Source organism: Parambassis ranga, chromosome 8, assembly GCF_900634625.1.
Source record: "Parambassis ranga chromosome 8, fParRan2.1, whole genome shotgun sequence".
Classification (NCBI taxonomy): domain Eukaryota; kingdom Metazoa; phylum Chordata; class Actinopteri; family Ambassidae; genus Parambassis; species Parambassis ranga.
In genome coordinates, this window is record NC_041029.1 from 2,250,729 (window position 1) to 2,274,056 (window position 23,328).

General features: G+C 43.0%; 1 protein-coding gene across 1 annotated transcript in view; it reads right to left on the reverse strand.

Annotated features, from left to right (window-relative positions):
• Nucleotides 1-23,328, reverse strand: part of cacna1aa (calcium channel, voltage-dependent, P/Q type, alpha 1A subunit, a) — a 66,169-nt gene that overhangs the window by 31,421 nt on the left and 11,420 nt on the right. Inside the window, exons 2-23 of the mRNA XM_028411190.1 lie at nucleotides 22,961-23,066; nucleotides 22,745-22,884; nucleotides 17,879-17,970; nucleotides 17,120-17,272; nucleotides 16,829-17,016; nucleotides 15,039-15,142; nucleotides 14,815-14,930; nucleotides 14,100-14,144; nucleotides 13,925-14,008; nucleotides 13,487-13,693; nucleotides 13,112-13,224; nucleotides 12,900-13,012; nucleotides 12,669-12,800; nucleotides 12,284-12,356; nucleotides 11,882-11,999; nucleotides 11,278-11,345; nucleotides 11,033-11,139; nucleotides 7,258-7,308; nucleotides 5,522-5,690; nucleotides 4,763-5,364; nucleotides 4,337-4,680; nucleotides 4,119-4,254 (exon numbers count right to left, since the gene is read on the reverse strand). Coding sequence (XP_028266991.1) covers nucleotides 4,119-4,254; nucleotides 4,337-4,680; nucleotides 4,763-5,364; nucleotides 5,522-5,690; nucleotides 7,258-7,308; nucleotides 11,033-11,139; nucleotides 11,278-11,345; nucleotides 11,882-11,999; nucleotides 12,284-12,356; nucleotides 12,669-12,800; nucleotides 12,900-13,012; nucleotides 13,112-13,224; nucleotides 13,487-13,693; nucleotides 13,925-14,008; nucleotides 14,100-14,144; nucleotides 14,815-14,930; nucleotides 15,039-15,142; nucleotides 16,829-17,016; nucleotides 17,120-17,272; nucleotides 17,879-17,970; nucleotides 22,745-22,884; nucleotides 22,961-23,066 — 3,261 coding nt within the window. The remainder of the gene's footprint in view (nucleotides 1-4,118; nucleotides 4,255-4,336; nucleotides 4,681-4,762; nucleotides 5,365-5,521; nucleotides 5,691-7,257; nucleotides 7,309-11,032; nucleotides 11,140-11,277; nucleotides 11,346-11,881; nucleotides 12,000-12,283; nucleotides 12,357-12,668; nucleotides 12,801-12,899; nucleotides 13,013-13,111; nucleotides 13,225-13,486; nucleotides 13,694-13,924; nucleotides 14,009-14,099; nucleotides 14,145-14,814; nucleotides 14,931-15,038; nucleotides 15,143-16,828; nucleotides 17,017-17,119; nucleotides 17,273-17,878; nucleotides 17,971-22,744; nucleotides 22,885-22,960; nucleotides 23,067-23,328) is intronic.

Genomic DNA, 23,328 nt, shown 5'->3' on the forward strand with positions numbered 1-23,328 from the left:
CTGCCTCATTGCTGAGAAAGCTCAAAGGCTCCCACTAATTAAGCATAAGAGTAAGTTGTCTCTTTATGCACTTTTTTTTCTGTGCCGGTCCGTGAAAGTATTGTTTTACATGATACCGGTCCGTGGTGCAAAAAAGGTTGGGGACCGCTGTTTTAGAGGATCCAGCTCCTGGACACAGCTTCAATACACCTATAGTGTGGACTCTACATATGGATGCTTTGCCAATGTCAATGTGCAGAATGGACAGCCTCCTCTGAGAGAACTTCAGGTGGACGTGAAAGTGATAAAATGAGATGAACTACACATCTGTGGTGTCCACAGCTGTCCCATCCAAGTCCTAGAGGAGTATAATCCTGACATAAGTAACTTGTCATCGATGTGACCCATTTTAGAGGTAAAAGTAAAATATATATAATAAATATATATAAAATAAATATATTTTGTATATAATATATATTAAATATATATAATATATATAATTATTTAAAGGCTTACATTTTCTGTGCAAAAAGACGTTTCAGGAACTGTGTGACTGTACAAAGTTTGTATATTGAGTACATGCAGAAGCGTGGTCAGCTGCACTACCTAACCTACAGGCATCAGTCAGCCAATCAGAGCAGGATTAGGGTGTGACGTTTGACCCGGCGTGCAGAGCGAACACAGCCGAGAGATGCGGAAGTACCAAGAGGACCAGGATTTGTCACTGAATGCAGAGTCCGCCGCTGTGTAGCGGGAGGTTTTTGGGATATTCGTAAGGTAAATTCTTCGTAGTGGAATGTTTGTTTGTGTCAAAGTGTAAGAACCGGACGGGGAAAAGTTAGCTATTAGCGCGTTAGCATTCGCTGTAATGCTGTTGCTATCGGACAAGCTAGCGTGATGCCATTGTTGCTACATAAATTAATAGTGTATGCTGCACTGTGCTAAGTGTGAAGCTACATAAACTTGGACTGAGCTTACTGAAAAGACACTTTTAGCTGAGAAAATGGACTAAGAGGCATTCTGTGTGCTGAAGGATGAGGACCAGGAGACAGTCCTTGGGTGTTTCTGTACTTATGGCGGCGGGAGCAGAGCGTGGAGTTCAGCTGCAGTACCACTCTGCCTGCCTGCCTGGTGGTCGCTGCTGTCTTCCCCTCGACTCCTCATCTTCACTGGTGGCTGGTTACCTGTTCTGGCTGCCTATTGACTGACTGCTGAGCTCGTGAGTAAACCGTGCACCTGCATTTATTTGTTTTTTTGACTTGCTTCACACACAAGTGTCATTTCAGGGCGTTGTGGGGGATTTTTATTTTGCAGGGTGTGTGTGGGGGGTAAAGGTTTGTCAGTAACAATTTGAAAATGGCATAAACCAAACAATTGCGTGATTTAGGACACACTATTTGACAACAATGTATTATTATTATTAGTAGTAGTATTGTGTAGTTTAAATTCATACTTGTATTTAATAAGTATGGTGAGTTGCAGTGTTTCCGACAGACCAGTTGTGTAAAAATAAACTCAAGACTGACCTCAGCCCATACATCAACCTGTTCTTGTGTTGTTGTTAAATAGTATAATATAACCACATAAATACATTTGTAACATAAACACTATAATAAGATATATTGAACTACTAAATGTACAATAAGGAAACTAACTTGAATAATGAAACAGCTTTTGGTGTTATTCTTTATTTGACTTAGAGAAGATTGAAGCAAGGCGTCTGGACTTGTAGAGTTTTCTAGAAGACGTTTCGCTGCTCATCCAAGCAGCTTCATCAGTTCTAACTGTTTGGTGGGGAAACATGGTTTATATGTGGTTACAGACCTATGTGGGTGGGTCTGGGTAAAAACTTAAAAACTGAAAAAACAATAGCACTAAATGTTTCCATACTTACCTGTGATGTTCTGGCTGACTGGGCCAGGTGTGTCTAACGACTGGCTAACGACTATGAAACTGCCGGAGGTGGACTGGTTGACAGCCCTTTGTTCTTACTGTGAGTATGTGCAAACTTCCTGGGAATGGATGGAATCACTGCATTGTATGTGGTAGAAAGATGATGTCTGAGGCCACCACCTCTGTTAAGGGAAGGTTTTTCCAGCTTAACATATATGGCTTCCTTGACTCCTCTTTCATACCACCTTTCCTCTCTGTCTAAAATGTGAACATTGTTGTCCTCAAAGGAGTGTCCTTTGTCTTTGAGGTGGAGGTGAACAGCTGAGTCTTGTCCTGAGGAGGTGGCTCTCCTGTGCTGAGCCATTCTTCTGTGGAGTGGTTGTTTAGTTTCTCCAATGTACAGATCAGAGCATTCCTCACTGCACTGGACTGCATATATCACATTGCTGTGTTTCTCCCTGGGAATCTTGTCCTTCGGGTGAACCAGTTTCTGTCTCAGTGTTGTCATCGGTTTGAAATGGACCGGGATGTCATGGTTGTTGAAGATCCTGCGGAGTTTCTCTGATACTCCTGACACATATGGAATGGAGATGTTCTTTCTCCGCCTGGTGTTGTCCTTCTTCTTGTTGTTGGGGGGTCTTGTTTTTGTGGCTTTGATGAGTGCCCACTTCGGGTAGCCACAGGTTTGTTGTTGTTGATGTGTAGTGTTATTGTGTATATAATGTAAAGTGTGTTTGTAAATAAATGCTTTCTAAAATGACATCATGTTTTGTGTTATACTCTGCCATTAAATAATAAATATAATAGTACATTATCCAGTCATGAAATCATATGTAACCAAGGCTGCGCAGGCTGCACGGATCAGAGCTGTAGATTCGTTCTCCTCCTCGTTCTCGCTCATCGTTCATTTGTCACGTGATAGGCTGCTCAGGCTGCACGGATCAGAGCTGTAGATTCGTTCTCCTCCTCGTTCTCGTTCATCGTTCATTTGTCACATGATAGGCTGCTCAGGCTGCACGGATCAGAGCTGTAGATTCGTTCTCCTCCTCGTTCTCGTTCATCGTTCATTTGTCACGTGACAAGCTCCACAGGCTGCACAGATTCGTTCTCGTTCACAGCTCATGTGTGTGTGAAGCAGTACACTCTCGTTCATTTGTCACGTGACAGCTACCTAGTCACTGTGGCACTGTTAAACAACACTGGCAGGGAGGATGCAGGACAGAAGTCACTGTACCGTGGTGTGTATTTGCCCTCTTATGTTTTCACATGCTTTGAATTGCTTGTGGTAGTTATACTTATTATACTTTGTCCCATATCAATGCGCGGCACTATACTACAGAGGGACACGGCGCCACCGGCTGTAAAAATGAACGAAATGAACGAAATGACTCACAATAAGATTCGTTCACGTGAGGGTTCGAGAGTAACTGATTTGAGTCAGTAAGAAGAGTCGAACCTCCCAACACTAGTGTGTGTGCAGTGGGAGGGCCACGTGTGTACATCAGATGCAGACAGAGGCAACAGCTAATGACGTCACCAAAACAATAACGCAGGCATTTGATGAAGAGGCTCCATATGAGGACTCTAGTAAACGGTGGACAGAGGTGACAGCAGCAGCTCTGTTTTTCCTTAGATATGATTCCCATGAAAGTTTGATCATGTGTTCTAAATCACATTGAACTTTTTCACATTGAAGTTTTTGAGAGGTGTCAGGTAGGAGTAGGCTACCTGAAGTCATTTACACAGAAACATGCAAATTAGTGTCAATGTAAAAACAAATCGTGATAAAATCGAGATCGTGATTTTATCATTAAAGAATCGTGATATAAAATTTTTGCCATATCGCCCACCCCTACTATAGACATATACCATAGTTTATCTTCACTGTAACCACATTCTACCTTAAATAGCCTAATTGTTTGCTGTGTTACCAGCTCTGTCTATGCTGAATTACAGTGCAAGATGTTTATTATCAATAACGTTGAGTGAACTCCAGATATCACTCTGTGCAAACATCTGCTGATTTGGGTTTTCTTTCAACAGTTTATATGCGTCAGGCATTGTGCTTAGAGAGGAGCTGTCAGTGTGTGTGCATGCATGTTTGCCTGTGTGTGTGTGAACAAGAATGAGAGGGAAAGAGATTTGAGCAGAGTTGAATGAATGTAGATAAACATACAGCTGATGGATTGTGTGTCAGCCTATGTGTGTTTCTGTGTTTCACATAGATGTGTGGGTGTTCCACTCACGGGTTAGTGGTGGACAGGATGAACATGGAGCTAAATGGAGGCATTGGCCTGGGTCCTCCTTCACCTCCCTTCTCATCGTCATCATCGTCCTTATCCTCCTTTGCTGGCAGAGGTTCGGTGTTGGCGTTTTTATTAACTGGATCACAGAGAGAGGAAAAAGTAATGAAAGGTTAAAGGTTAGTAGAAAAAAACCCCACATGTCCCTTTAAGTTCTTTACCCTGCAGTATGGCATTGGTGGATGGAAAGATTGGCATATCCACGGCGGTGTAGTCAGGGTGGGGCAGCCTGATAACACTGTTGGCACGGTGATGTCCAATGTTCCCGTAGCCATCTAACATGACCAAGCTTCCATGAGTGCCACTGTTTGTGAGATGAAGGGCAGATCCAAAGCCCACAGTGTGATTGGCAACTAGATTAGGGCGACCATCGCTGGGTGGAGTGGAGCCAGAGACCAGTTTAGTATTCATGAGGTTGTCCATGTCCTCGCTGTATTGGCTGTTCTGCCTGGAGAGGCTCTTCTGGATGGGACGTGTGGTAGAGAGGTTCGGCACGCTGCAGTCCCTGAAAAGAGCAAAGAAACAGCTGGTTATGCAGAGAGCAGAGGACTTAAGAGTGACGTGGTTTTGCAGTGTGGTAAACCTACTTTCTTCTGTGTTGGCACATCTTCTTCCCTTCACCATCCGTTTGATTTCCATGACGACTTCTTCTTGTCCTCCTCTCTCCTCCTTCATTCTCTCCTCCTTCTCCACCTCCCTCCACCCCTCTGCTTTTATGCCTCCCTGATCTTCCAGCTCCTCCTCCACCTTCCTCACCATCCTCTGCATTCTTTCGATGCGATCTGGGCTTCCTGTGCTCCGACTGGCCTCCCCCACGACTCCCGCTCCGCGTGTGGTGATGCCGCCTGCTCGGCTTCTCCGCCGAGTTTGGCCCCGGAATCACTGTAGCATCCAGTCGGACTTGAGAGCCGTGGTGGTGCTCGCTTTTGCGGCTCCGCCGACTTTCCGTGGACTCCCCCCGATCCATGGGAGGCCTGACCTGGCCGGAACCCCCTCCACCACCATCCCTGACTTGGTGTTCATGGATGCGCGTTTGCCGGTGGAGCTCGTCGGCAGGATGGTGCTGGCTGACACAGAGGTCTGAATTATTGGCAGTGGTCTTGTTGGTGTTGTTGTTGCGGTTCTCCACCACTAAGGGTCGATCCAGGTGGGTCTTCATGTCTGGGCGGATGTGACGTGAGTAGTTGACCTGTGAGGAGGATGGAAACACAGCGAAAAAGGAAAGATTGAAGAATAAAGACGAGCTGTGCAGTAATTCTACCTCTAAATCATCCATGTAATCATGGCTCTAACTTGTGTACACTGATAGCACAAGTCTAAAGGTCTTTGTTTGCCTTGTCCTTTACATTGTTGTGCTCCTCCCTCCCTGTCCTTGCCTTCCAGCGGTCATCAGCATCCAGCTCGTTATAGAGGGCCTCACGGCTGGACACTAGCGTCTGCTTCCTTAGCTCCTTGGTGCGTTGCTCCCACACTGACTTATTGACCCCCTTGCAGTGGTTCTTCTGCTGCTCCTTACTGCAAAATGAAGCAGGAGGGAACCAGAAGGATTTCAGTGGCATTAGAACTTGCTTGAAGACTTCATGGTTGTACACACAGACATGAGAATGATGAAGTGAACGCCAAAAATACATAAAATAGCCAGAACATACAGACACACTGGGGCCACAGACATTTAAAGGGTCATTTGAATGGGCCTACTGAACAGAACTCAACAAAACTAGAGTCTACACAGCTTGCCAAAGCACAAGGCGAGACAGCCCTACTTTGGTAAACCATGGGGGGACACAACACTAAGGCAAAATCAGAATTTGCAATTGAATTTACAATCACTGGCCACGTTATTAGGCACACCTATTGACAAAATCTCAACAGCCAATCACATGGCGTCCAGTCAGTGCATTTATGCCTGTAGATATGGTGTAGGCAACCTGATGAAGTTCACAGTGAGCATCAGAAAAGGGATCTCAGTGAAGGTTGTTGGTCTGTTACACAACCATCTGAGATCCAGTGATCAGCAGTTCTCTGTTGATGTCAGAGGAGAATGGTCTGACTGGTTGTAGCTTATGGAAAGGCCACAGGAACTCAAATATGCCCTGTTTCCAACTGAAGATCATCTCTGAATGCACAACAACCTCAAAGCAGATGGTCTACAGCAGCAGCACACCGGCTGCTGCTCATGTCAACTAACCAGTGGAAGCTGAGGCTACAGTTCACACAGACTCATCAACACTGGACAGAACAGGAAAAGAAAAAACACTGCTGGTCTGATGAGCCTTCATTTCTGCTGCCCCATTCAGATATTGGCCCAGAATTTGAACATCATGACAGCATGGATCCATCCTGACTTGTATTATTGGTTCAGGCTGCTGCTGTGATGATGTGAGTTTTTCTTGGCACACTTTGGGCCCCTTAGTACCAACTGAACCTGGTTTACAGGTCTCAGCGTGAAATGTGTAGGAGCACCAACAGTCATTCTGTAGCTCGACCATGACAGTGAGTTCATAGCACTTAAATGGCCTCAACTGGAGCACATTTAGGATGTTGTGGAACTTGAGATTTACATCATGGATTTGCAGCCGTCAGACCTGCAGCAGCTTTGTGATGCTAACACTTTAACATGGAACAAAACTATAAAGGTGCACCTAATGAAGTGGCTGGCGAGTGAATAATTAAGTAAATAAAGGACAGAAAACTAAAAATGATGCCTTAAAATTCCCACTGAGCGAAACCAAATAGAGTAAACCCCTGTGATCACCTCCTCTCTTACCCTCCAAACCGTCTACCAGTGATCAACTTTTAACTCCCTTTCCTCTCTGGGCCAACACTAAAGCGACAGCTGTACTGCGAGGTGCAGGCAACAGAAACAGTACTTGTAAAAAAAACAAGCCAACACAAACAAAAAAAACAGGAACAGCTAAAGAAAGCCAGGTGTGGAAGTCATTAAATAAAAAGGTCAGAACAAAGGGACGAAGGGAAGAAGAGGGTGTTCTTAAAAAAAGAAAAACACGAGAGAAAGCAAAGAATGGTTGTAAAGTCAATAAACAGAAGGGATTCAGAAATGAATAAACAAATAAATAAATACCAGTCCAGAAAGGGGTCGGTAGCGTTGTGACACTCACTGTGTACTTTGTTGCTGAGGAGGGAAACAGCTGGTGAGTGAGATGGTAACGAAAGAACAGAAGGAGGATTTCATTCCAAAATGGACGATCAGTCCAAGAGACACTTAAAAACACTTTTAAAATGAAAAGTGATGTAACAACTGAAAATACGTTAACTTGTTTTATTTTTATTTTTGGGATTCAGCATTTTGGAATGCAACCCTAAACACACAGACACACACACGCACACAAATTTAAAAAATACTTACCAGAAGCCCACATTTGTCACCGTAAGCGGTTTTAAAGCTACAGTGCAAAAAGTTTGTCTCCACCTTCTGGCAATGAAAGGAATTACACCTACTCTTCTGTGATTAGTCAAAGACTAAGATGTAATACTAGGACTGTCAGAGGTTAAACTAAGAGCTAAGCTAGCCCTGCTTGATTAGCTAACTGTGAGAAATGTGTCATTCCACATTTTAGCTAGCCTTCTAACAGTTTAGCACTGGTATGTGTTTTTCTGGTCGACACATGGGTATGATGTCTGTACATGAGTTAAAAGCTAAGCTAACAGCTTATGGCACAGATTAATGGCACACATTCAGTGAAGCTGATATTATCATGCCTCACAAACAAAGAGTGCATATTTGCTGCCCACTTGTGGTCGTATAAAACAGTGCAGGCATGGCAGCCAAACATGGCGACAGCAGATGTTACAGTTTAATCTAAATCCCAATTTACCCTTCAGAAACTCCTCCCAAAGAACACCTACTAGCCACTCATAGCTAGGCATGGGAGCCTGGCAAGCTTTCAATCAAGGTAACAATGCCGAAACGGAAAGTTTGGGGGGGTTTATACAACGCTCAGGTATGTTTTCAGTAATGCGAATGGTTTGTTGTGCTGAGACTACTTGCCTACTACCAGTGTACATTAGCTTTGCGACCACTACCGATGACATCGGTTTTGTCCCCCTGGGCTTGTGCCACTTCCCGGAAAAAATTGTACAAGCCTGTAGTTCTGTAGCTCTTGCCTTCACGAGGTCCAGTGTGTACACGAGGTCCAGTGTGTACACCAGTCCCACAATGTGTGCACACGATCCTGGCTAAAATAAAAGTGGGATAATGGTAGGGATGTCCTGATCAGGTTTTCAGGTTATCATACCCCTACACTACAAGCGAGAGAGCAATCCTACGCAGCATTATGCTGGATTAATCTGTGGAAACGCGTTAACATTGACAGCCCTAATATATCCTGATCGGGAGGTAACGTCTGATTCCGATAAAGTCTGAAACCACGTAATCGGGCCCAATTTCCAATCACATGATCGGATTGGGACATCCCTAGATAATAGTATATTCAGTAGTTTCTATTGCTGTCACTATCTGTTGTTATTGCTATTGTTACGTGCGTTGGGCAGCTCTTAATGGTTATTATCTATATTTAACCCTGTGGTGCACAAACTTCTTGAGCATGTGTAAACAGGAAGTGAGGTGTCTGTGCTTGGTTTGTTCATCAATATTGTCTGATCGTTGACAGATAATATCGTGGATATACCCCTCAAAAGCATACTGCAGTCCCCTCTGCCTGGCTCTTTCAGATACTCTACTAGTTTTCCAAAAAATGTCCATAATCCCCTTTTGGGATATCTGTCGCTAGCATTGTTGTCGTATTGGCCTATGCTGAGTGTGCGAAAGCTTGCCAGGCCCAGCAACAGTAAATAAGGAGTGCGGGGTTCCTGTAAGGTCAGTTAACTGAATGTTAATTTCCTCATCTGTTTCAATTACATCAGACAGTTTTCTTACTTTTGGGACCATAGTTTGGACTTCTGTGTCCTCACAGCTGTGTTTTATTCATGGCTGCCTCCTTCCTGAGTCGTCACAGAATATCTCCTTAAGAGATTATTCATGCACCACTGACGTCTCAATGTCTAAAACCGCTGCTTGGAATTTCAATGTCTTTTCTTTTGTCTTTATGCTACAGAGATTAGGATTTACATCGATGCAGTAGATTTTAAATGCTGCTTTACTATCAGCTCTGCACTGTAGTCTCATTCAGGTGGTCAGTTTTTCTCACTGAACCAACAACCTCTACACATGTGTCTCTGTCTAACACACATACACATACACACACTGTATTGAAACGTTTAACCTTGATCAGAAATAACTGATACACAGACAAGAATGCTCACAGCACAGTGACCGAACAGCAGAACACAGCACAAGCAGGAACAGTGACACCATGAAGAAAGGAACACATTATGAGCGACTGTGTGTTTGGTCATCATGACTGTGTGTGTCTGTCTGTTATGTGTACAGTATTTAGGCTCCTACCTGTCTGTGGTGCTGACTATAATTTATGTCTGTGTCTGTGTGTGTGTCTATGAATGGGTGTGTGAACTTTACCAGCAGTGAAAGGAAAGACCCCTGTGTATACAGAGAAAAGAGATCAAAGACTGTCCTGACCAGAGGATGTTGGGCCCACATCAATCCAACACAGTGTGTGTGCATGTGTGTGTGTGGAAAGCAACAGAGAGAGTACACAGAATGGTGTTTCAGTTTGTCATTAAATTTACTGCTAGTCATACCCCTGATATGGAGGACCACCACTGCCAAAAATACACCATTAACTGCACCAAACACTACAACTATATTATATTATACTATACTAGGTATCAGTTAAATCATAAAATCTGACTATTCTGTTGGATTGTTTGAAACTATCACAGGTTAATTTTGCCCTACTGATGATGTTTTGATTTACCTTTGTAATAAATCCTGTACTGTGCAGGTCACTGTTCACCGTCTATATTCACTTTTACATATTTACCCTCCACCAAAGATATATATATATATATATATCCTTTTTTAAAATATTCATTAAGTTTATTTAGTTGGTGCATAATTTTGCGTAATTTAGATTTTTTTTTAATTTGACACTGTTTCTGGTGGGAATTTATTTATGCACAGTGGTCCCTCGCTATAACGCAGTTCACCTTTCGCGGCCTTGCTGTTTTGCTGATTTTTTTTTTAGTGCATTTTGCATGTTTATTTTAACAGCGTGTTGTGTACTGTGACTTGATTGATTGACAATGGACTACAGCCAATCTCCTCTGTGCAGTGTCTCCTGTACAGTGCAGAACACGTACTGTAGACAGGTTTTGATCTTTGGTTTCGTTCTATAATACCGGACTTCTTCTTCTACAAAGGTTTGAACTTTGAGAGTGTTTACAAGAGAAAAAAGTGTGAAAATGTTAATGCCTGTCTAAGAAAGGTGTATAAAGCGTGTAGGGAGGGGTTTTACAGCCCTAAAACATCTATAATAATTATTATAAAATAATTAAAATATTTTTTTTATTTAATATTATAAAAATAAAGCCGCCTACTTTGCGGATTTCGCCTATTGCGGGTTATTTTTTGAATGCAACCCCATACATTTATTGCATCGTGTATGATTTAAGGCATTCTTGGTCCTCAATACCCTTGCCCGATGATCACTGTGGTTGTTATTGTAAGATAGGGCTAGGGGATAGGGGATAGTAATAAGGACGATTCCTTCTTTCTGTTTCTGTGAAGCTCTGATATGTGATGTGGAAATGGTTTGTGTGGTCCAAAGCTGAGCAGATGTCAGATTCACTTCAAGCACTCTGCTTCAGTGTTCTCTCTCTACGTTGCTGAATGCAGGAGGAGTTTCTTTAAAAAAACACAATAATGCTGTATGTGTGTCCTGAAAATGTTAAAAACAAAAATAGAGACAAAAGCTCACGCTGCGATGGAGAGGTTGGCGGCAGACAGCGGGCTGACTTCAGCCACCTCCTTAGCTTTCTGCAGAGCGATCTTCTGACTGGCAGCCTCTTCTTCCTCCTGCTCATCCTGCACATCAGGGAGGAAATCAAAAGCAGTCAATGAATGAAACAAAGAAAGGTTTATTAATGGAGGAGTGTCACGCTCAGAGGTTTTCAGTGTCAGAAAGCGAGCTGAGATGTTAGGTAATATTGGATTGGAGTGTACCTTGGTGAGTTCCTGTGCGTTGGCCAGATTGTCGACAGCGATGGCCAAGAACACATTCAGCAGAGTGTCTGAACACAGAGTTAAAGGCGGTCCAGCGTCTGGGCGGTTGTTTTGTACAAGAGTACACAGCATGCATAGAAAAAGAATTAGCTTAACCACTTACATCATTATATAATTCTTGGCAGGCTTAATGTATTGGATTGCACAAGAACAGAGAAGGTCATAGCATAGCATTAAAGCTACGTCTAACCAAGTAGTTAAGAAATAAGATGCAAAGATGGCTAAAGAAACCTCCTAAAAACGAGGATTTACAGGAAAGCTGACCAAACAGGGTTTGTTTTTAGCACTATAGTTTCTGCTAACACTGCTGATGATGCCCCCTCCGTTAGTTACTGATATTAGGTGACATCTAGAGCTGATGGATCATCAATGCATGCTGAGATCCAGAACATGTTGGATGGTTTTTGATGTCGTTATGGTTTTCACGATGTGTGTGTCTCATAGTAACTGTGACAAAACAAACAAAATCCACTCTAGTGAAAATAGTCTTAAGATTGCAAATATCTTCCCTTGTGTGTTTTGTGCATTGTAATAAAAAGGATACAGTTGCCAAAAAGCGTGAGCACAATGAAGAAGACAGAGAAGGCCATGCCCTTGTTGACTCCTCCCTGAGACTGGATGCCATCGTACATTACCATGTTCCAGTCCTCACCAGTCAGGATCTAATACACACACACACGCCAAAATAATTACACAACCATTTAACATTTAGTGATCTGATACATTAGAATTGTAATACTGTCTCTTAGACAGGTTATCCCAAATATGTTTTAGCACATTTTTGCTCCTTAATAATGACAAACATACAGTTTATATCACTTCACTGTGTAAATCCTCTTTAGTCTTTGTGTAAGTTTAAGTCTCTTTAGTCTCTTAATCATTTAGTCCTAAGCTTCTCCCAGGCTCCCTCTCTCCCTCCTTTTTACTGTAAATCGGCTCGGCTCACCTGGAACACTGTCATTATTGCTGCGGGGAAGGTATCGAAGTTTGTTGGAGGGGTGCCGTTTTCAAAATTAAACCTAGTAGGGAAAAAAAAAACAGGATGGAGGGTTAAGAAAAGAGACATGTGGGGGGAAAAAACACACCAGAGAGAACCAGGGGCAAGCAAACACAGGCTTCTCTGAGAAATGACTCAAAACTCCTGCTTATTACCAGCAAAGATAAAGATTAAAGTTCAGGTTCAGAAATCTGAGAAAAAGAGATTTTTCTGAGAATTCTGAGATTAGCATAGTTGGTCAAAGTCTAAATTGTTTGGTCCTAATCCTAATTATCAGAATATTAATATGTTAAAATGAGAATAACTGAGCTGAAGGGGAAAAAAAAACACTGACTGTCCTCCGAAGAGCTGCATGCCCAGCAGGGCGAAGACCACGATGAAGAGGAAGAGCAGGAAGAGCAAGCTGATAATGGACTTCATGGAGTTGAGCAGAGACACAACAAGGTTACGCAGAGATGCCCAGTACCTGATGAAGGGAGACACAAAAGAGTGTGTTTGTGTGTTTGAGCTGTGAGTGTGAGACTCTGTCCTTTCATTAAAATGGAGGAAATGATGTCTGACTCACTTGGTGACTTTGAAGATCCTCAATAACCTGAGAGCTCGCAGCACGCTGATGCCAAACGATGTGCCTGGCTGGATGATGGACCACAGCACTTCAAATATACTGCCACATATCACCTGATGCAAAACACACACACACGTGATGCAGACATGAGCAAAGAATGTGCACACGTTTGTGTCGGTGGTCAGTGAAGGTTTGTGTGCGCTGGGACTCACGATGCAGTCGAAGCAGTTGAAGGAGGAGTTGAGGTAGGCCTGCCGGCCCAGGCCGTACAACTTTACGAACATCTCTGTCAGGAAGATCCCCAGGAAGATGAATTCAGCAAAATCTACAGAGGAGGAAGAAGAGGAGGAGAAGGTTCATGGTTTAATTAACCAGATAAAACATTCTTTCATCCATCCATCCATGCATCCATGCAGTTATCCATCCAGCACTTTTAGTGGGTGTATGTGTTTAACTGCAGTCTGATTGTGTTGAACGGCTCTGTCAGCTCCTTCCTGGATTAAGTCACATCACAGAGACCTCACACACACACACTTCCCTTCTAGTAATCTGTGATGACACTGTTTGTGCTCGCATTTGTGACTCACATAGAAAATCTGAGAGTGGGTCCGGCTGGTCATAGTGCACCACAGCCACACACAGCGTATTGAGGCCCACCAAGCACAGCACGGTCCAGTAGAAAGCCTGTGACTTGACAACGTGTCGGATGAGGAAGCGCAGCCGCCGTTCCCGCCTCTTGAAATCCGATCCTTCCAGCTTGGAGCTCTTCAAGCTGGCACGGGCAAACGGTGAACCTGGAAGGGCAAACGAGGAACAATGTTTGTTATGTTCAGACAGGAGGGAGGAGGTTCAAGAGAAGCAGGACTAAAGGACAGCAAAAATGTAACATGAGGAGAGGAGAGCAGAGGAAGAGTAGAGGAAGGAGAGGGAAGGAGAGGAGGTTCAGGTGGTGCTGATATGCAGGATAAGATAGCATCTCTGTGTACCCGTGGTCTTTGTTGTGTGTGTGTGTGAGTTTATCTTACCAACTGCCAGGTCTCCATCTCCTTCCTCTGGGTTGAGCAGCTCAGCTTTGCTCTTATGGTTCTTGGTGGCTCTCCTGCGGGAACCTTTCATAGAAAAGAAATAATCATGTTTAATTTAAATTTTAATTTAATAACATTTCACATTAATGTCAGTTCAAGCAGCAGAAATCTTTACCATCGTAATCATTCTCATTATCATCGTCTGCCAAGATGACCTCCTCTGCAAAACACACACAAACACACATGTTAAATTCATAACTTCCACCATATCTATGAGCCTTCTGAATTAAACCTGCACCTGTGTGCCTCACTCATCCCTCCTCCCTTTGTCTTTTAGCTTCCCTGTTTTTATGTAGATCTTTTTAAGAAGATCAAACGTCTGTTCCTTCAATCCACCCTCCGCCTTTATCTGCTCCAGCATCCAGCACATCCACTCATCCTCCCTGCATCCTTCAGAGGATGTGCCAAAAGGAGGAGTAATATATCATTCTGATTCCACTTATTACTCGGGTTACATCGGTCACTTGGATATTCCACATTAGCCGTTTTTCCAGTGAAGACAGAGATGTGCTCTGAGACAACATGAAAGACATCTCAACCACAGCGGGTTGAAGATAGTGAAACTGTGCATAAAGTTGTGAATATGACTTTTTATTAGTTAGCAGCTTGTTTCTGTCGTTAAATGCAGTGATCCACTGCTCATCATCATTCTCCCGGTGGCTGCTCAGAATTCAACAGGAGAGCTGAATCTATGGGTTCATTTAGACATTACAGGCTTTTATTTTGAAGTGTCAGCCAGAAGTTTAATAAATTTTACTTTGGCGGTCCAAAACATGTATTACACCGACACAGACATGTATTAATGTGTCGACAGTTCCCCCTGCACGTACCGGCTTTGCAGATCCACTCCAGGTAACCGTTGAGTTCTCGCTCAATCTGCTGTTGCCTTCTGAGCTTCAGGAACTCACTCCTGTTCTCCACACGCTCTCTCTCTTTGGCAAACTCCCTACACATACACAATGCAGAATTGACTGGTCACTTTTTATGAAGTACAAAGATTTCTCAGTAATGAATTATAAAAAGGAACTTTGACAATAAACACAAACACACTTACCCTGACAACACACCCAGCACCAGGTTGAGCATGAAGAAAGAACCGATGATGATGAGAGGGATGAAGTACATCCAGTTCCATGCACTCCCTGAGGCATCGTTGCTCTGGAAACACACACACACAGTCATCAGACAGAATTATAAAATTTGTTTTATTTCTGTGCTTTGTAGCATTTAAGCTACAAGACGAGCGATTGAGTTAAAAGAAGAATATTAGATATTATTACACAAAATGGAAAATTCCAAATGATTAATGTTTCTTAGGTAAATTAAAATGTATTTATTTGTATTGATGTGCTTGTAGTTAGAAGGATGTAATATAATTATATATATTTGGGGGTGAGGGAAAAAAATGAATTATAATTTTTAATTCTCCAAAATATTTGATTAACTAAGTAAAAAAAAAACTGAATTTCAAACTGCCAAAATTGTACTTTTTTCTTAAAAAAAAACTTAAATTCTGAAATAACAGCTCGTATTTTCTGCAGTGGTCCTGATCTAACATTTTAAATGTGAGCATGATGTCCATAAATCCTGCTGAATAAATGTCCCATCGGTGAAGATAGACGCTGCCGCTGCTGGAAATATAAACAACAGCAGGGCTGACATGATTTTGCTTTAAATCATCTCAATAAGTAAATGCATATCTGCCACTCTTAGCTGCTCTGTCAGAGTAAATAATGCATAACAAACGCTCTGCTCTCCCTCTGCTGTCCTCCTGTCCAGACTTCACTCCTTTGTCTCCTCCTCTTTCATCCTCCTCTCCTCTTGTTTTTTTTATCCATCTTTGTTGCATTTCAGTTCATTATTTGCTCCCTTCTGATCCTTCTTCATTAATTCCCCTTTTTTACCCCTCCCATCTCCTTTTCCCTTTTCCTGTTTTGAGTCTGTCCTCCTCTCTCCGTTTCCGCCATCTTTCATCCTTTCTGCATGTAAGGTGGCATCGCCGAGCTGTACCCAATGTACCGCAGACTCTTTTTTCTGCCATTAAACTTTTATTACTCCTCTCCCTAGCAGCTGCAAGAATAACTTGGGCTGAACAGGCCCTTTTAAATATAGAGCAGCACCGGGAAGGAGGGACATGAGGGGGGAGAGAGAGAGAGAGAGAGAGAGAGAGAGAGAGGGAGGAAGAGGAGGAACAAAATAAGAGCAGTAGGAAAAAGAACGAGGTAAACTGAGAGGGAGAGGAGGCAGTAACACTTAAAGACCCTCATCCACTTCTGGTCTCCATAGCAACCGTTGCCACTGACAGCAGGGAACTATTTCGACTTGGACATGAGTGATGACAGTTTAGAACCTGGTTCCCATTTTATGGGCACAGAGTGCAGGTGAAATTCACTGCAGCGTTTAACAGCTGGATGTTAGTATTTATGAAAGAAAAGATGACCACAGATCATCTGCATTTCATTAGATTTGATCAGATTTTGGGCTGCAGTTTTATGAAAAAAAGGAATAATAATGAAAGATTTTTAAATGAATCAAATCAATGGTGACACATGTGGCCACTAAATGAACTGCATGTTTGCGATCTAGCATCCTCTGGATCAATTCAATCAATTGTAAAGTTGTGTATGTATGTTTGTACCACAGCTGACAGAGCAGCTGTCGAAAAAAATGTTTTTTTTTCAGCTAATTTAGCAACCAGGCTACATTTAATAGCTAGCAAGCTAATGTTAGCCAGGAGTTAGCATTAACTTCCCTTTGGATTTTTGGTGGAAAATTCTGTAGAGGCAACAAACTGGTTCTTGTTCTTACAACTAGAGTCTCTGACGTGTGTGCAGCAGTACATACATAGTAGAGCAGGTCGGTCCAGCCTTCCATGGTGATGCACTGGAAGACGGTGAGGATAGCAAACAGGATGTTGTCAAACTGGGTGATGCCATAGTTGGGTCCCAGCCAGTACTTTCTACATGTGGTGCCTTCTGGACAGAGCCGTGATGGGAGCTCCGTGCCGCACGGAAACTCTTCTCGGATCTCGTCTGGACACGGGGAGGTGGGAAAGTGGCGATTATTAAAAACAGTCGAACACACAAAACTGTTTGCAGTCTGTAAGCAAGAACACTGCCGGACACACATCCTCACCTGTGTGATTGTCGAAGCAGGTTGTGTGGAATTTGCCCATGTAGAACTCCAGACCGATGATGGCAAACATGAGGATGGCGAAGAAAAGCAGCAGGCCAATTTGCAGCAGAGGAATCATGGCCTTCATGATGGATTTAAGCACCACCTGTAGGCCTGAATCACACAGTGCATTTTACAGGACAGGAACTTTAACCACCGCAGAGTAAACATAGAATTTTCAAGAAGTCAGAATTCTGAAATTTCATAATTTTGGATTCATAATTCTCAGAATTTTAACATTGAGGTCAGGAGGGGGTTGATGGAGCTGTTCTGAGGTGGAGTAACTGCAGTTCATGACACATTTGTATTGGTTTTCTAAGCCATGGAGGTTGTAGTATTTAAAAAGGAAGGCAAAAACTGCAGTTCCTCAAATGGCCTCTTGAGGGTGCATCAAGAAGTGAGTCAATCCTCAGTGACCTCCATGTTAAAATGTCCAAATATTCATATTTACAGCCTGGACATTTTTTTGTTTTAGAAACAGAATTTTGGTGTGAATGCAGCCTGAGTGACTTTTATGATGAGTAAGCTCTGGTTTGCCTGTTCAGGCCCTGTAGTGGAGAACAGACTATTAATAACTCTGCAGTGGAGCTGGAACTCGACCGCCATTATAACATCTTCAAAACTGAGCACAGAGGAGGCACTTTTGTTTGTGCATTATGCAGAACGAGACAGAAGCTGCATACAACGCTCCCCCTCTGCTACTCCTTTTTTAGGACTTACTGGGAATACCGGACACCAGTTTGAGAGGCCTCAACACTCGAACAGCCCTGAGAGTCCTCAAGTCGAAATCTGAGCCCACAGTGGACAGAATCCTGAGGGGGGAGAGAGACAAATGCACAGCCAATCAATGCTTAAGCTAGTCACTGTCAGTCAGCCTCACACACACAGTTCAGCAGCTGTATGTAAATCCTAAAAGAACCGAGCTAATCAATACAGCTGACAAGTGAAGAGGGACGGAGAAGTGTTTCAGGGGGGACTGTAGAGGATGCTGAGAGTCAGAGAAGCTGAGTTTGTGTGTGAAGATTCATCTGAATAAAAATCTGCAAACACACTGTGTGTGTGTGTCTTTGAGAGGGTTAAGATGTTCCCTGTGCTGCCAGACTTCCAGTCAGTGCTGGTCTGACGCACACTGTGAATCATCAGACTTCTCTCTCTCTCTCTTGGTGACACAGCAGAGCTCTCATCGCAGTGTTACTCTTAATCTGCTTTGCTTGGAATCTGACACAATTTCATCAGCAGTGTGCTCTGACTCAGGACACTACGGGTGGAGGTGTCCTCAGCTGTTAGCCCCACCCCACCCCTACTCCCAGTGTTACAGTAGGTGCTCCATCCCCAGCCTCGGCTCGGGGTCCTTGTGATGACATTGTGTGATATCAGATGGCTCATCTGAGGCCTGAATGGTAACCGAGAAGTTTTGAGGAACATGTAGCTAAAACATGCAGAGCACTAACACACAGGACATACTCAGTGGTGCAGTGATTATATGTAGTCATTATATACAGTATAAGATTTTAATCCTGTCTTTTTTCATACTTCATTTCATACTGTCAGATCTCCTCTCTAATGTGTGCATGAGGCGTTCACTGTCCCAGGCTACTTCCAGAATTTCCTGTCTTTATTAAAAAAAAAAATCAATGTTGTGTCATTACACTGTACATTACCTCTTATGTATCTAAATTGTGATCAATATTTAACTGTCCACCTGTACCGGCTGCTCAAGCTCATGTTGATGAAAAAGTGATTCCAGTTTTTGAAATCGCATCCACCGTCAGTGTCAGACCGATAAGGCAGTTCCTCATTCACACCATCTCCACGGTTACTGGGCCCTTTCTCATTCATAAGTGTTTCCATGGCAACACAGACCTTGGCTCATTGATAGAATCTCTGTATCACCTTGGTAACAGGGCCAAGGGAGGAGCCAGATTGATTGTTTTTTTCTTCTCTCTTTCTTTTTTCTATTTAATGTAAATTAAACACAGACAACACACACACACAAGCACAGCAAAGGGTGGTGTAGGTTGGAGCTAAGTGAAAATAAGTGCATTAAAAAATGCACAGAAGAAAGTGGGTCATATGGAGGAACCAATAGAAAACAGTTTCTACCATGTCAGAGACACATTTGCCATCCACACACACACATAAAAAACCTGCACACGAATGATTAAGAGGCATCACATTAGCCAGTTTTACTATTACACAATCTCCCCTCTGTCCAGTCCTCATGGGAGTTTAACACATTATACAAACATTTTTTTTGCCTGCTTGCTCTGTCTGCGTTCCTGCTGACTTCAGCTAAATGTTTCTAATTATCTCTGCCCACATCACTGACTCAATCTCTGCATCTCCATCCTTCCTCCTGCTGTCCTTGATTTCCTCTCTTTCCATGATCAGCCTGACCATAAACACTCTCATTCCTTTAAACCGCACTCTAGCAGGATCATCGATGTCATTTATAGATTGTGGATTGGTGGATCATAATTTTTTTAATGCTCTGATTATTAAAGCTGTTGTGAATTTTATACAAAATGTCCAAATGCATTGATTGATTAATCATGGACAATCACTGTGTTAAATGGCATTATTTCATGTATGTTTTATATTAAAAACATTATTAAGTCTTTGTTCCTTCATCCTCTCTGTCCGTCGTAGAGGCAGAGCAGAGGGTGCACAGCAGGCTTGGCTGTAAACTAACGGTAATTGGACTAATAATCAATAGAGGGTATAAAAAAACAACTAGCTTATTCCCAGTGCCAAACCACTCTGGCAATTTACTACAACAGATAGGTCAGCACACACAAATCAGCCGACACGCAACAGGGTTGTGGAGCGAACGGCTAATAGCTAATCTATTCAGACATGTTAAGTGCCGTTTGTGTGTTTGTCTTTGAGAGTATACTGAGGGTGTGGAAAGGAATGTTTGAAGTGGAAATGTGTGTGTGTGCGTGTGTGTGTGTGTGCACAGTGGTCAGTGTGTTATCAAAGGTTTCCACCAGAGTGGGTAGAAAGGCCAAGCAGCCTTTCATCTTCAAAGAGCTGTGTGGCTAAAAACACAACCGCTATTCACAGAGAGCTCAACAAAGATTTATGTGTGTGTCTGTGAAATGTATTGACTCCCGCCAGTGTCCGTAATGTATCGTGGGACTGCACAGTATGTGCTCTCTGCAGCGTAATGCTCAGATGTCCCTGTGGACTCTGCTTATTGTGTCATCTGTCTCATTATTTACAGATGATGTCTTTGTTTATCTCTCACTGTAATTCCCACTCCCACTGTTGAGCTGCCTTTCAATCATCAACTCAACAGCAGGGGAATGTTTGGCTCCCCCTTTTGGCATTGAGAGCACTGTTCTCTGATTGGTCAGAGATTATGTTGTATGTGGGCGACTGTCTGTGGCTAAGCTAAGACACTAGTTTGATGAGCTAACATTAAGGTAGTAATGGTGAGAAACGTGTCATTGGTCCACTCTGATTCTGATCCAGGCCACATCCCAAGCTTGTTGTCGGATTTCCAGATTTTAGCTAGCTGGCTAACAGATTATCGTTAGGATGTCTTTTACTAGCTGTGAATACATGTGTTTGTTGAAGACTCACAAAACATTGTGTAATTGTGTCTTCAGTCCATTTTAGTTGTGAACAAACCCCTCATCCCAGGGTTGCTAGCACAGATTACTGTTGCTTTGTGTTTTCCTGACTGAGGCCACATGTCTCCTTGTAAAATATTTGGACTACCTTGTGGCTTTAAAGGTAGGGTAGGAGATTTTGCTATCGGATTGTAAAGAGAAGTTACACTAATTTAACAAAAAGTGCATCAGAATGAAACCTCCTACCCTACCTTTAAGCTAAGCTAAGCTAAGCTCGTTTGGGGAGTAATCTCAGACACAATGCAGTTAAATGTTAGCTCAGAACAATGCTAGCTAGTTGGCTAACATTAGCCTTCCTCAGATTTTCTTGGATGCGTCTATAGGCTGTAGCCTTCTCTGTCTCCATGGCAATGCCCCCCCCCCCCTTCAACTGCACTGCTAAAGCTGATTGGCTTATTCAGGAATGCATCAGATGTTCATGTAAACATCAAAGATCAACTTAGACTGGCGCTTTAAAGATGACGAGGAGATTAAATGACTTGTTTCTAATAAATTCTACTCCTGCAAACTTCTTGCTGTCTCGCTGACACTTGTCTTCTCACCTCTCGTCTCTCTTGCAGTCACTCTGTCGTGACACGCTGCGAGGAGCTCGGCTTCATGATTGCTCTTATTAAAGCATTAGGACATACTGCCAGAATAAGTGTGTGTGTCTGTGTGTGTGTGTATGTGAGAGTGAGAAAGGTGGGCTAGTTTTACGTTGTCAGCGCATGAATACACAAAAAACACAAAAACACAGGTCTGTGCCAACAGCAGCACAATGTGTTTACTGTGAGGAAATAAAAAATTCAATAACACATTCTTGAGCTCTCTTCTGACGTCAACAGCAACACACACAAGCCCTTTTCATTAACTCACATTTATCTGAATCACAGTCTTTAATCACAGAACTATGCACACACACACACACCGGTGTGTGACATTTATGCATCTTTTATGTTTTCTCTGGTCTCATCATTGTGTTGATAAGTTATTCTGTCACTTCATTAAAGCATCTCCTCAGAGCTTCCCCACCCCCACCCCTCTGGTAAACCTCCAAACCACACCCTCCATGCAGACATGCATGCGCAGCGCTGCATCGAAACCATCCATCCACATCCAGCCTCTCCTAATGTCTCATTCAGCAGAAGGAAAACACTGAACATTGTCATAAGCAACATGACTACTCTCAGCTGTCAGTGTGACGCTATCTGTAGCACGGACATGCTTAATCTGTCAACAAGGTCAAGCAATACAATGTGTCTAAGACAGGCTGGTGCACGGCAAGATGAGAGTATGCACAGGAAGGGAGGAAGACATGTTGTTGGTCATAGCCGCCAACTCAACAGTGCCACACTAATCGATCAGTGTCTTGGATTCAGACATGTGATGATAGAAATAAATCTTTTAAAAGCCGATTTCCCAGTTTTCTGATGATGCTTAAATGCACTATGAACTTCAGGATCTGAAGAAAGTCTTAAAACTTTGTTTAGTCATTAGAATGTACAGTAAGTTTTTTTTTTAAATGATCGAATTTGTGAAGTAAAATTTAAAAATTTAAAGTGCATAAAATGTTCAGATTTTTATTCAGTATTTGTCAAAATTTGCTTACTTTGGATTTTGGACATGGATTTGTGAACACCTCATGGATGCTATACTTTTGACACTAATCTTTCTCTATTTAACAGTTACTTTATAAAACACACATCTCTTTTTCATCACTCTACTTTGTCTTCGCTGTTCCCTCCGCCTCACCCACCTGTACTTCTGTCCTACACCCTCTCCTCTCCTCTCTCGTCTCTCTGACATTTGTCAGCGACCCAGGCTGCTGGCTGCCTGCTGCTTTGTTCTGTGATCAGGCTGCTGCCTCACACAGGATGGGGCCATTCATTAAGATGAAGGAAGCAGGGAAAGGACACACACACACGCTGACACAAACTTTGACAACCAGCCGTTTTTGTTCAACACTCACCCTGTCAGCACCACCACAAAGTCCATCACGTTCCATCCGTTTCTCAGGTACGAGTTCTTGTGGAAGGCAAAGCCGAGCGCCAGGATCTTTATTCCAGATTCAAAACAGAAGATCCCGATGAAGTACGGCTCTGTGTCGTCCTGAAAAAACAAGGGAAAACAAGTCAGTGTCTCCATGATGATGCGCACACACTGTGTGTACTGTTAATGCACTCACCAGGCGTTCGGACAGCGGCGTCTTGTCCCCATCAGGCAAATGTTGCTCCAGAGCCAGGACGATGCAGTTGGCAATGATGGTGGCGAGAATCATCCACTCAAATGGAGTGAAGGCGGACAGTCAAGAAAAAAAATCTCACCAGTTTCCACACACCCCAGCTGTACAACAATATGTACACTACATTTGGAGATTGATGGCCCATACCTGCAGATCTGCACTGAGCACATAGAGTCATAAATTAGCGTGTGAATTCAAAAAACGTGAACAAATTGAATGCAGGCAGAGTCCCTTCAACTTCCGAGTAGGACGAGCCAGGAAACCCTCAGAGCAAATTAAATTAGCATAGCATCCTGTGCCAAAGGTTAAAC